This window comes from Neurospora hispaniola (genome assembly GCF_033458365.1).
Source record: "Neurospora hispaniola strain FGSC 10403 chromosome Unknown B0T23scaffold_2, whole genome shotgun sequence".
NCBI lineage: Eukaryota > Fungi > Ascomycota > Sordariomycetes > Sordariales > Sordariaceae > Neurospora > Neurospora hispaniola.
In genome coordinates, this window is record NW_026944407.1 from 4,745,219 (window position 1) to 4,757,747 (window position 12,529).

The 12,529-nt window shown below is 52.9% G+C and overlaps 3 protein-coding genes across 3 annotated transcripts; 2 read left to right on the top strand and 1 right to left on the bottom strand.

The window, feature by feature from the left end:
• The first annotated feature begins 379 nt into the window (after window positions 1–379).
• Window positions 380–4,847, top strand: B0T23DRAFT_354432 (uncharacterized protein). Its single transcript, XM_062836127.1, has 6 exons — window positions 380–657; window positions 1,012–1,145; window positions 1,204–1,590; window positions 1,647–1,716; window positions 1,790–3,173; window positions 3,230–4,847. The coding sequence occupies exons 1-6, from the start codon at window positions 594–596 to the stop codon at window positions 4,644–4,646; spliced, it is 3,456 nt and encodes a 1,151-aa protein (XP_062696200.1). The 5' UTR covers window positions 380–593; the 3' UTR covers window positions 4,647–4,847.
• Window positions 4,848–6,378: 1,531 nt separating this feature from the next.
• B0T23DRAFT_96852 (eukaryotic phosphomannomutase) lies at window positions 6,379–7,741 on the top strand. Its single transcript, XM_062842066.1, has 3 exons — window positions 6,379–6,610; window positions 6,800–7,254; window positions 7,472–7,741. The coding sequence occupies exons 1-3, from the start codon at window positions 6,506–6,508 to the stop codon at window positions 7,722–7,724; spliced, it is 813 nt and encodes a 270-aa protein (XP_062696201.1). The 5' UTR covers window positions 6,379–6,505; the 3' UTR covers window positions 7,725–7,741.
• A 425-nt stretch (window positions 7,742–8,166) lies between these two features.
• Window positions 8,167–11,541, bottom strand: B0T23DRAFT_96867 (barren protein). Its single transcript, XM_062842067.1, has 4 exons — window positions 11,263–11,541; window positions 10,538–11,159; window positions 8,765–10,483; window positions 8,167–8,654 (listed from the first exon to the last, which is right to left on the bottom strand). The coding sequence occupies exons 1-4, from the start codon at window positions 11,343–11,345 to the stop codon at window positions 8,346–8,348; spliced, it is 2,733 nt and encodes a 910-aa protein (XP_062696202.1). The 5' UTR covers window positions 11,346–11,541; the 3' UTR covers window positions 8,167–8,345.
• Window positions 11,542–12,529: the final 988 nt, after the last annotated feature.

Below are 12,529 nucleotides of genomic sequence, written 5' to 3' on the forward strand. Positions count from 1 at the left end.
GCGGGTTATATAATTCTAAATTATTACGTATAATAATAAAAGATTAGATTTCTATACGATTCTAACTATCTTATTTATATATAAGTCCAGCTTCTATAAGCTATACCAGACGTATAAATACATACTTATATTACTCACTACAAAATTTTAGTACGGTTGACATTTGCTAGCATTTGCTAACATCTTCTGCACTATGTGGGGCGGCCCCTTCTGGCTAGTATACGGTCACATTATCGAGGCACACGGTCACTTTATCCGCCCCGCCAAACAAAAGGAACCCACACAGTCCCGCTAGCGCCAGTTTGGCAGGACAGACTACCTAGCGCAGTCTGGAAAGTCCACCCGCCTGGGCCCGCCTGCACCACTGCCCTGTCCGGCCATCCACCATCCACTGCGCCGCGCGCGAACCGACACCTGCGAGACTGCGACCTAGCGAGAGAAGTGAACGGACTACGAAACTCGGCAACAGCAAAGAGAGACGACGGACTATCTCCGGCCAACCCATCGCGCCCGGCAGCCTCAATTCCCCCCCCCTCCCCCAATCTGGATGTTTGACATCTTGCTGCCGCACTCTGCACTATCGCGCTGTCGAGATGGGTCAGGTCAGCAGCACGCCCGACGAGGGCACACCCGTCTATCTTAGAGACCAGAATCGATGTATGTTTGGTTTCCTTCACCTCCTCTCGAGAGTCTTGTCATGTCCATATCCAGTCGTCCTCTGTCTGCTTGCGCCAACCAAAACCACCACACTTCGTTACGACACACGAATGGCAACTTTGGTGGAATCCCTTCCTTCGCCCGGGCCGTTGTGAGAGACGCGCCGCCCGTCCCTGCATGTGTCCCGGCTGGCTGGCCTCGTGGCTGTCCCGCCCGCCGTCCGACCCCTCGCGCCCCGGCCATGCTGGCTGACACACAGTCTCACGATTCACCGAGATTGCACCCGAGGATTGCGCTGGATCTGCTTCTGCAGTTGTTGACTTAGCGCTGACCTGCCCTCCTTCTGTCTGACAGTATCCATCTCTTCTCTCGTCATCTCTAGTCCGCGAAAGCGCACCTCGATCAACATTGTTCCCAATGCATTCCCAGCTACACGAGCATCAGTATCCCGCTCCTTAGGCGACAACTCCCCGATAGAGTTTGTTCAGGTGCGCAATGCCTCCCCAACCGAAACTCGACCCTTCTCCAAGCTGACAGGAAGACCAGGATACCGAGTCCACCGGTCCAGGTTGCCCTCCGACCTTCTTACTCAAGCTCACAAACGATGACGAGCTCGTCTTTACCTTTACCTTCGTCGTACGCCAAACACATCAGGTGGTTCAGAATGCTGCCGGCGCCCTCGAGGCCCTCGGTCTGACCGATACACAAATCAATGGTCTGACCTTCGTCTACGGCTCCACCCCCCGCGAGGTTGAGAACCTCCTTACACGCGAGTTCGAGGCCGACCCGAATCTTCACAAGAACGCAAACGTCGAGCTAGTCGGTGTTTATGCGACAGACGGCAGCCCCTCGGTATCGTTTGAGTGGACGTGGAAATGGAAGCCCCCCAAGCCCACAGAAGACAAGGGCGGCGGCTGGAGAAACTTCTGCAGCGTTTGTGTTTCCCCCATTGCTGGTGCTTTCTGGACATCTGCTGAAACTTTGCCTAGTTCGTCGAGTACGATCCTCGTGCGCACAAACTGCACACCCTCGCTAGCTTTTCATTCTTTGTAACAAGCAGTACGTTCCTGCCTCAACCCCCTATACAGACCCCCTTTTTTCCCCCTGTTTACAAGAATTAACGAGTCTCAAGGTTACTCGCCATGGCTTAGTCAGCCTAGTTCGCCCTCGCCTCCCCTTCTCAGCGTCCCCCCAAAAGGCAGAGCGGTCTCAGTACAGACTTTGGGTCCCGGAATCGACAGCACATTGGAGCAGGATGAAATCTTCTTGGCATCCCCGAATCTACCCATGATTGATCAAGGTCCTAGCCTTCTTCCGCCCGGTCTTCAATCGCCTCAGCCGCCGCAAACCGTTAGAGAGCCCATCAAGGTCGATGTGCCATGTCCGAGACCCGGCGAGGATGTGTCGGTATCTGACGACGGGCCCGTCTTCCGAGCCACGATGAAGGCCCTGGAACAAAAGACGGGTAACATGAGAATGCAGATGAAGCGACTTATCAAGCGGGCCGAGCAAGTGTACGCCGCGCAAACGGAAGCCAACGACGCCTTTTTACAGTTTATGGAAGCTTTGAGGGACGTCTCGTCGACAAACGCCAACGCCGTCCAGCCCGCCATTGAACATTACTTCGACAAGATTGCCTGGGAAATTTTGAGGTTCGAGCGGCAAAACACCCAAAATCTTCAAAAGATCGTAATCGACCCTATGAATAAGCTATACCAGTTGGATATCAAGCAAGCTGAAGCCAAGAAGCGTGACTTTGAGGAGGAGAGTAAAGACTTTTACGCCTATGTCAGTCGCTACTTGGGACAGCGACACGACTCTGTCAAGGCGAAACAGAGCGACTCGAAATACCAAACCAAACGCAAAAACTTCGAACTTAAGCGCTTCGACTATTCTTCCTTCATGCAGGATCTTTCTGGAGGCCGCAAAGAGCAGGAAATTCTCTCCCATCTCACAAAGTACGCGGACGCTCAAGCAAAGGCTTTTCTCACCACGGCCAAGAAGGTGGAGGGGCTCCTTCCACAGCTTGAGGCACTGTCGACAGAAGTTCAAGAGGCGGACAAGACGTATCAGTATCAACGACGGGAGAGAGAAGAGAAGAGAAGGCTGCTGGAGAAGGGCAACCTTGCTTATGCCGAGCCAGAGCCTCCTTCTACATCGTCCGGGCCCAGTCCTTCAACTGGCCAAAATGGAACTGCGTCCTATGGAGAGTCTGAGTTGGGTCGCGCTGACAGCACAGGATCACAGCTGCGGTCGGCCATCACACCAGGAATAGCGCAACCACCACAAACCGATTTGTCTAGGTCGCCGGGGAGTCTTATTGGGCTCCCACCTCCTCTGGGTAGCCCGCAACAAAATACAAAGTTTCGGGGTATTCGAGACCTGGAAGAAAAGGATCCGAGCCAGTTGGCGGCGGACAAGAACATGACACAAAGGAAAGAGGGACTTTTGTGGGCTCTTAACCGGCCTGGTGGGCATGTTGATCCCCGAGCTCTCAACAAACAAGGCTGGCACAAGTGAGTAGTTTGCTTATCCCCAAATTTCGTGGAACGACTGGACTGACATTATGCAGGTTTTGGATTGTGCTTGACCAGGGCAAGCTTTCGGAATACAGTAATTGGAAGCAGAGACTAGACTTGCACATGGATCCGATCGATCTGCGCTTGGCGTCCGTACGAGAGGCTCGAAACGCAGAGCGCCGGTTCTGTTTTGAAGTTATCACACCACAGTTCAAACGCGTATATCAAGCAACATCGGAAGAAGATATGAATAGCTGGATTATGGCTATCAACAACGCATTACAAAGCGCGGTGGAAGGGCGCGGCCTGAAGGATATGAAGCCGCCACCATCATCTATAGGACACTCGGATTTCGACAGGCGAGACATCGCTTCAGTATTGACGGGCAAGAGCTCGTCCATTAATCACCACCATCACCATTTCCATGGCCACAGCAACCAGAATCTGAGCCCGATCCCTTCTAGGAGGACGACTGTCGGTGCTCGCCCTAGCACAGCTCGTGCACCCAGCTTTGACGAAAGCCCAGATCGGCTCCTCCAGATGCTACGGGAGAACGACCAAGGCAACTCGTGGTGTGCAGACTGTGGCTCCAGCAACAAGGTCGAATGGGTGTCACTCAACCTGGCGATTATTGTTTGCATCGAGTGCAGTGGTATTCACCGATCTCTTGGCACGCATATCAGCAAAGTCCGGTCACTCACATTGGACACGACATCGTTTACGCCGGACATTATTGAGCTCTTGATGCTCGTTGGAAATCGAGTGTCCAACATGGTATATGAGGCACGCCTGGACCCTCAACAGAAGCTGGTACCACAAGCTTCGCGGGAGCAACGACTTCGGTTCATCACGGCCAAGTATGTCGACCGCGCATTCGTCGAACCAATATCCTCGACCTTGTCCCGGTATCCAACTGCCGAAGAGACGCTCCTCGCAGCCATCAAGAAGAACGAGATCCAACAAGTCATCTACGCCCTCGCGCTCAAAGCCAACCCCAATATAACGGACAAGTCTAGGGGTACACACGCCGTATATTTGGCCCTGGCCGCCGCCGACCCGGCCCCTCCTTCACCCAACCCCATGACCCCCTCTCCCTCTCCAGGCACCCCTGGATCCTCGACCACGGGACCTGATAAACAGGTCCCATTTCCTGTCGCCGAACTCCTGATCCAGAACGGGGCTGAGATCCCCGTTGCACCGCCCATGTTTCCCCTCAGCCACGCCGCACAAACTTATCTTGAAATTAAGCGTGGCCGTCGCGCCCTCGTCGAGTCTATCGGTACCTCGGCGGTAACAACAAGCTACGGTTCTTCGTACGATGGCGTTAGTGCGCTTTCTTCGGCTTCGGGTGGCGGGTCTGGCGCTGTTAATCTCGGCGATAGTAAGCTGGCAAAGGAGAAGGAAGCAAGGCTGCAGAAGAGGGTGAGTGCGGGCGGAAGACTGGCCAAGACGCCCATTCCGGAGCGGTAGAACGCGTTCGGACTGGGGTATAGCAGGATGGCAGTTCATGGAATCAAGGATACGTTGAGAGCAGGCGTGAGGGGAAGAAGCGCCAGTGCAAGTTGGAACAACGGGGTTGAAAGCCCGTCGATAAGGAAATGGGGAAGTCTACGAAGGAAAATCAGTAATGGGTTGAATGGGATGGGGTGGGGGTATGACGGGAGTGATAGCAGCGGGGCCGGGGGTAGCGAGGATGGTAATAATGATGGGTCACAACTAGTATCAACACCAAAGCGAATCGGGAGCACGGGGAGTCTGGCTACTAGGGCGGAAAGGAGTTTGGCGGCGGGCACAGGTGGCGACGGCGGTCGCCATGGGAGAAGCAATGGCGGCTTGTTGGGAACAATTGCGTGCGAAGTGCAGCCAGTGTGGTTGGGATCATTGGATTTGACACTGAGGAACCTTGGAGTTGGACTTGGAGAAGGACTGGGAGGTCTGGGATTTGGAGGAGTGGCGTCAGTAGCAGCAGGTGGTGGTGGGAGATCGAGTCGAAGGGTGTCGATGCAGTATCAATCTTGGTGACGCGTCTACCGTTGTTCTCTGCCTGTCTACCTGCTTGTCTGTTTCTTGCCCTTCGAGTTCCGGCCTGGGTCCGTTTTTTGTCTAGTCAAGCCCAAGGCCTGATCATGAACGAACTTGGGGATAAAGTTTGGGTTTAGTGGCGGTGCTTTTTGGCCCCTCCTTTTTGTTTCTTTTCTATAATTATGTATATGTCTCCTCTCGTGTCGTCGCCATGTCATGTTCACTGAGCCTCGTTTTGTTTAATGGGGGTTTTTGTGTTGGTCCTTCTTATTGGCTTATTATCATGACCAACATCGACACGAGCACCACTTTATTGGGCATGATTTAACTCTAAAAGATAATGTTTTCCTCGTTCGCAGTCTTTTGGCCATTCGTAGGCGTCTTGGTGGCATTGGGTAAGATGCACTTCTTGACATAGACATCGGACACGAGGCAAGGCAATTGTGGTGAAGGATAGAAAACTACCTAGTAAGCATAAGCTTGGATACTTAACCCTCCCATATCTGACCCTAACCCTCCTTCATCTCATCAAACACAATTTCAATCTCCAAGTTTCAGCTCCAACGGAAATCAGGGGCAACAACAAAGCGCAGCAGGGGACTGGCTGGTGGATCTGCTCTACTTGGCATGTAATGTAGGGGGGAAAGAAAGCTTGGCGCCCAGAACCCCCCAAGTAGTGGTCAGCCCCTGCAGAACGAAAAACGACCCCGCCCCAAAAGTGTGGGTCTCGTCACACCCCTCCACATGCTTGAATGCCGTCTTGTCCTTGTGATGTTTGGAGCTCTTGACTCGCTGAACTCGGCTGTAAGAGGATGGATGAGATGGATGTCTCCTAAAGTTCACTTGGTATCAAGTAATAGGTGTCCAAAACGTGCTAACAGTATACTTGACGAAGCTGTTGAATGTCATCTCCATAGAGGACATCTATGTACATATGTACGGGATCACATCGTGTACTTACCGCAATTGTGGGGATGATTGGTGCAGGTATGTACATCGCTCATCCTCTCCCCCAAATGGCAACAAACTGCAGCGAGGTGTAAATAACCAGGAAGGTAAAGGTACCTTACCGAACACGTTGACCGCCTCGGGGCGGCCCCGCTCTAATTTACCTTGTCCTCGTCCATTGACAGAACAATTGAGGCAAGTGATCTGAAGTTGTATAGTGTCGGGTACATTGTCGTCGCTGCGAGGCGTTTATATAGTTGGCCATCTCCCCTCCCCAAGCTTTGTACACTTTTCAGGGTTTATTACTTTGTCCCTTTCCATCTTCGTCCACCACAACACCAAAAAGCACCATCATCACAATGGCTGCCGCTGCCCCCGTCACCTACCCTCCTCTCGAGGAGCGCCCGCTCAAGAACACCATCTGCTTGTTCGATGTCGATGGCACCCTTACCCCCGCGAGACTGGTATGTCTGTCCTCTCTGCCCCCCCCCCCCCCCCCCCTCTAAAGCTGCTCTTTGAATCCGGCCCTGTTGCCTTTCTGTGAGCCAGCTGGTGGTGATATCTTCACCTATTTTTAGCTTCGACATCCCTTCTTTAAATGTATACACCGATGTAACTAACACAGCCCCCGCCCCCGATCAACCTCTTATCAGACCGTCTCACCCGAAATGCTCTCCCTCCTCTCGGCCCTCCGCCAAAAATGCGCCATCGGCTTCGTCGGCGGCTCCGACCTGGTCAAGCAGCAAGAACAGCTCGGCTCCGCCTCGGTCGACGTCACCACCCTTTTTGATTTTTGCTTCGCCGAGAACGGCTTGACGGCCTACAAGCTCGGCCAGCCGCTGCCCTCCAACAGCTTCATCAAGTACATTGGCGAGGACCAGTACAAGGAGCTGGTGCGCTGGATCCTGCACTACATTGCCGACTTGGAAATCCCCATCAAGCGCGGAACGTTTATCGAGTACAGGAACGGCATGATCAATGTCAGCCCGATTGGCCGTAATGCGAGCACGGCGGAGAGAAACGAGTTTGAAAAGTTTGATAAGGAGGCGGGCGTGCGGAAGGAGATGGTGGAGAAGTTGAGGGAGAGGTTTGGGCATTTGGGTTTGACGTATGTATTTCTTCTGCTCTCTCTCTTTCGTTTTTCCTTTTGCTTGTCCTCTCCCGTTTGGTGGTGTGGTGTCCGCTGCGCTCGGCCTTTTTTTTTTTTTTTTTTTTTTTTTTTTTTTTTTTTTTTCTTTCTTTCTTTACCTCGCTTCGCTCGATCTCTTCCTCCCCCCCACATTCTTTCAGTGAGGCAACAAAGCTAACAGAGAGACGTAAAACAGCTTTTCCATCGGCGGCCAAATCTCCTTCGACGTCTTCCCTACCGGCTGGGACAAGACCTACTGCCTGCAGCACCTCGAGAACGAGGCCAAGAAGGCCGGCGGTATCACGTACGACACCATCCACTTCTTTGGCGACAAGACCTTCAAGGGCGGTAACGACTACGAGATCTACGAGGATCCTAGGACTATTGGTCACTCGGTTACCGGGCCGGAGGATACGGCGGCCGAGCTGAGGAAGCTTTTTGACCTTTAAGTCTTGGGGGGGGGGGGGGGGGGGGGGGGTCAGAGGTTACCTACCTGTGAAGGGGGGGGGGGGGGTGGGGATATGATGATGATGGAAGAACAAAGTAAAAAAAACCTATAAGGGATGAAGATAATTGGTAATGATGATTTGAAGACACACAATGGAGAGTCCTCGAGAACGATATGATGCGTGACCAAGTGGTTGTTTACAGGCTCTTTCTTGCTCCTTTACTTCAGTTGACCTTTCACCTGATCTCACACGCTGGTAATACATACATATCTCCTCATCTCACCTCTCTGTATTGAAAACCAACACTGTCAGAGACCCGTTGGGTATACCATTCCGTAACCCATATTTCATATATTCTCGATATACCATATATACCTTATCCTGGATCATACGCCCATCCACCCAGACAGAGGGGGAAAAAAAAGAAGAAGAAACACACCCACCCAACCACCCATCCTCATTTGCGTATTTATCCTCTTCGTTTTCGTTGCAAAACACAACCTTCCCGCTAAACTGGGGTATCTATATCTCACACACTGTCTCCCTCACACTACAACTACATCCACTCCCAAAACAACCCCCATGCTATCTATCTCCATCTAGCGCCCAATTATCACTCACTCACTCACCACCGCCCTCCTCAACAACAGCATTCGCGTCCTTCTTTATATACAGCTCCGTCAACTCGTCGCTCTTCTCAATCACCAACCCTTTTTCGTTGGCAAGATGCAACAAGCAAATGAAGCAGTAACTAGTGGAGATGTCGTCCATGGCCGTTTTGGGGTAAACTTTTTGCAGCGAGTTCATGACTTCTGTGAACTTGAGCGTTGGTTTTTGTTCTTCCCCTTCTTTGGGAGGTTCTGAGCCCGGTTGGGCAGATGGGGTTGTTAGTGGTGGAGAGAGGAGGGAGTCTTCGGGGTTTGGTGTTGTCTGTTTTTGTGATGTTAGTAACTGATAGGAATAAAATGAGGATAACAAAAACAGAAAGGAAGAAAAGAAAAAGAGGGGGGAAAAAAGGAAAGAAAAGAAAAAAAACGTACGCCATCCAACATGTCCATCCCCATCCCCCGCCAAAGTTCCTCCTTCAGCCTCCTGACATCCACCTTCTTGGCCCGTCTCGCATACTGCACATACTCGGGCCTGACTCTTCGTGATTGCGTGACCAGCATCGTGCCAAACGCCAAATCGGCCGGGTTCGTAACCGTCAGCCCATTAAATGCGCCCGTCATGCCCACGTCCATGGTCAGTCCTGCTGTGCCTTCTTTGCCGACAGCGCCATCCCCTTGCGTGCCACCGGGGCCAGGAGAAAAGTGATCCCGTGCGTCAGCAAAGACTTCCTCGTCCATGTCTTCGTCGTCATCGTCGTCCCCGCCGTTGGCAAACGGCAGACCGTCATCCTGGAAGAAGTTGGCGTCGTAGTCACCCTGCGGTAGATGGTCGCCTTGCGATGATGGGCCCTGGTTAAGCGGCGCTTTTTGTTGGGCCCAGAAGGCCTCGTCCATGGCGCCCTCGGGGACTTGGTCTGGGTTTTGGTTGTCGGCATTGGAACGACCAAAGGCGCGCTGCTTGCGGCCGAGACGGGCCTTGGGCTTGAGAAAGAGGTTGAGCAGCTGCTTGGAGCTGAAGTGCTTGTCGTCCGGCAGCAGGTTGCGCGACTTGGACTTCCAGTCCTTCTTAGGCAGCGAAATGGTCGAGTTGGTGGTGGCTTGGGTGTGCAGAACGTCGTGAAGGGTGCGATCCACGGGTGTGAAGAAGTCGATCTCGAAAGCCTGTTTCTCCTTGCGCTGGCGTTGTGGTTCTCCCGTCTGGGGCTTGTTGACATCTTTGATCTTGCGAATGCGCCAGTGCTCGGCGCTGGTCCAGTTCTTTTGTAGGGCTTGGTCGAAGTAGCTGAGGATGTCTTCGTGCAGCCGGTCCGTCTTTTGGGCGTTGGTCATGTTAACCATGCCGAAATCACCCTTGTCTTGGTCGATCATTTCGAGGTCGCCGTCTACTCCATCACCATCGTCACCACCTTCGCCCTCTCCTATGTCTAGACCGGCGTCGAAGACCCGCATCATTTGCGGCTCGATGGCGGCTTCGCGGGCCCAGGCTTCTCCACCCTCACCGAAGGCTACGTCGACGTCTCCTCCCAGGTCGAATGCGCCCAGCGCATCGTCGTCATCGAAACCGAGCGGATTCTCCTCATCAATAATGAAGCCGGATTTGTTGCCAAGGCCAGGGGTTTTGGCTCTATCTTGCTCCTGGCGCCAGTCCTCCGGCGCTCTGAGGAAGGGAATATCGAGGGATCCGGAGGGGTCCCCGAGGATGAACGTCTTGAGTGACGGGCACACATCCATCTCGTCTAGTCGTCCGAGATCTGGGAAAAACCTAGCACCAAGACTGGCAATGTCGATCTCCACATCGTCCTCCTCCTCTTCTTCTTGTTGTTGGGTTCGAGTCTGGGTCTTTTCGGTTTGGCCGTCGATTTCCATCGCATCGATATCCATGGCGTCCGGGTCGGCATCTTGGTCGTTTTCTTCGGCGGCTTTCTGGTTGCGTGAGTCGAGAGTGTCGATGGCGTCGTCGCTGCTGTCAAAGACGATGCGACCCTGCGAATCGATCATCAGGTGGTTCAAGAGGAGACCCTTAGCGCCTCCCTCATCGAAGTCTGCTGATGCCTTTTTGAAGAGCGGATCTACTGAGAATTCGAGTTCGAACTTTTTGAGCTGTAGGGAAGCGAAAGAGGGTGCCAGTGTGGCTTCGGAGGATCGTTGGGTCTGCAATTGTTAGTATCATCCGACCCGCCCGTAACAGTGAGCCGAGCAACCAACCTTCTTTCTACGCTTCTTTAGTACGTTGCCGTTCTCGTCCACCTCGTCCTCCTCCTCATCGTCATCGCCGCCGTCCTCACCCTCACCCCTATCCCTCTTCTTGCTGTCGCGGCTGTCGGCCAAACCACTGAGCAGCTTTCCGGTTTCCGTCGCAACACTGTCGACTCTACTGGTATAGATCTTGACACACCCATCCAGCGTACAACTGGCCTTTTGGAAATTGACACCGTCTCCCTCCTTGAGCAGCGACATATCATGGAAGTAGTCGATCAGCGCAAAGTTCCACGAGTTGGCGGCATTGATCTTGTTGTCGGTGGCCATCTTCATCCATTCCTCAAAGTTGGCCAGGATAGGGACGCGCTTCATGGGGGTGACGACGGCGCCGCCCACAACCGGCCTGTCATCGTCGTCGAGGATGGAGAAGTTCTCCTTGCCCGAGATGCGGCGACGCGGGGTGCGCGGTCCGTTGGAGGTCGGAGTGCCAGTTTCGTCGATTACGCTGCGGGCGGGGGTTGCGATTGCGGTCGCGGCGAGTTTGAGCTGGTTGATCTGGGCCTCGTGGAGGGCTTTGCGTCCTCGCGACCGTTGTTCCTTTTCTTGGGCGTCGTCGTTTAGTGGGATTCTAGTCGGGACGGGAATCTTTGGTCAGTTACAAGGGAGAAAACTAAAAGAGGGACGCGATAGGATATTCAATTCGCGATTCGCAATCCAAAGAAAAGACGTACTTGAGGCCGGGGGATTTGAGCGGGGATGGCACCGCAGGGCCCTTGCTCATGCTCCGTCGTGGACCTGTGCTGAGGCGAGGCATCTTGGCGGTGTTGATGAAGCTATCCAAGATGTGAAGCTCCAGGCGGCCGCTGTCTAGTTTGGAGTTTCAGTGGTGTTTGTTTACTTTGACCCGCCTGCAACCACGATGGGAGTGGTGCCAATGCTGGATGGATAGCGCGGGCACTATGTAGACGGATCCACGTCTCAGCGGGCTGGTGCCGGGTGGCGGCACGTGCTGGAGCCCAACAGCGGGGTGAAGTTGAAGGGAGGAAGTCTGGGGTGCTTCCTGGCATTGAATGACTAAGCTACAGTTACGCTCAGGTACAGCGGTACTGTACATTACATCCGTACACGTACAGTACAAGGGACATGCGGCGGCCGTTGGCGATCACACAGAGCCCCCTTCTGGTACACTACACTACACGTGTACCTTGTATGTGGGGTTCACTTGGGGAGTTGAAACTCCGATTCAAGTTCCCGAGTCCGAAGTTGTCACGTAAGGTAGGTACCTATGCAGAGAAAGGAGACGTATATCTACCTCTACCTAGTGTACAAGTGGCAGGGCATATGGGATACCTCCCCCGTCTTGACCTCTTTGTGATGTGATCAAGACTCATCTCTGGTCACCCACATCGATTGGAGCTCGCGTATGTATGCACTGTATTCCTACTCTACCGTAAAAGACTCCAACCGAAACAGCGTCTCCATGTCCAACCGGGTTGCGCATGGGGCTGCAGACGTTAGAACGTAGCATTACCTTTCCATGAATTTCCTTTCTTTTTTATATTTTGTTCTGCCTTTTTTTTTTTTTTTTTTTTTTTTTTTTTTTTTTTTTTTTTTTTTCTTTTCGGTTGCTGCAGGGAACTTGTTGAGATCAGGAACACGGTAACACAGCGATATGTCTCCTGCCCAACCAGGAAGGTCACCTCTTTTAATATTCCCCGCCTTCCTTCTCTGCCCTTTGCCTCTACATACTCTAGATTACATACATCGATAGCTTCCATCTTTCTGTTCAACTTTCTCCCAATCATCTATTTCCTATAGGATCAATCTAATAGATACCTACCTTCCGCCCATCGTCTACTTACCCATCTCAACAATGCAATGAATCAATCGTCTTGTCTCAGAGAAGCGGCGCATGGATCCCTCGACGCACCAGTCCTAATCCGACCTTTCTGGCCACCCGAAATCACCTTGGCAACTTTGCGACGATGATCTCATTCC

Excerpts from the sequence above, each read along its gene's own strand:
- B0T23DRAFT_354432 (XM_062836127.1), top strand. The coding sequence starts at position 594 with ATGGGTCAGGTCAGCAGCACGCCCGACGAGGGCACACCCGTCTATCTT. Across the intron at positions 1,146-1,203 it reads CCCCGATAGAGTTTGTTCAG|GATACCGAGTCCACCGGTCC; the intron begins GTGCGCAATGCC and ends CAGGAAGACCAG. Across the intron at positions 1,717-1,789 it reads TTCATTCTTTGTAACAAGCA|GTTACTCGCCATGGCTTAGT; the intron begins GTACGTTCCTGC and ends ACGAGTCTCAAG.
- B0T23DRAFT_96852 (XM_062842066.1), top strand. The coding sequence starts at position 6,506 with ATGGCTGCCGCTGCCCCCGTCACCTACCCTCCTCTCGAGGAGCGCCCG. Across the intron at positions 6,611-6,799 it reads CCCTTACCCCCGCGAGACTG|ACCGTCTCACCCGAAATGCT; the intron begins GTATGTCTGTCC and ends ACCTCTTATCAG. Across the intron at positions 7,255-7,471 it reads TTTGGGCATTTGGGTTTGAC|CTTTTCCATCGGCGGCCAAA; the intron begins GTATGTATTTCT and ends GACGTAAAACAG.
- B0T23DRAFT_96867 (XM_062842067.1), bottom strand. The coding sequence starts at position 11,345 with ATGCCTCGCCTCAGCACAGGTCCACGACGGAGCATGAGCAAGGGCCCT. Across the intron at positions 10,484-10,537 it reads TAAAGAAGCGTAGAAAGAAG|ACCCAACGATCCTCCGAAGC; the intron begins GTTGGTTGCTCG and ends TAACAATTGCAG. Across the intron at positions 8,655-8,764 it reads GGATGGACATGTTGGATGGC|ACAACACCAAACCCCGAAGA; the intron begins GTACGTTTTTTT and ends TCACAAAAACAG.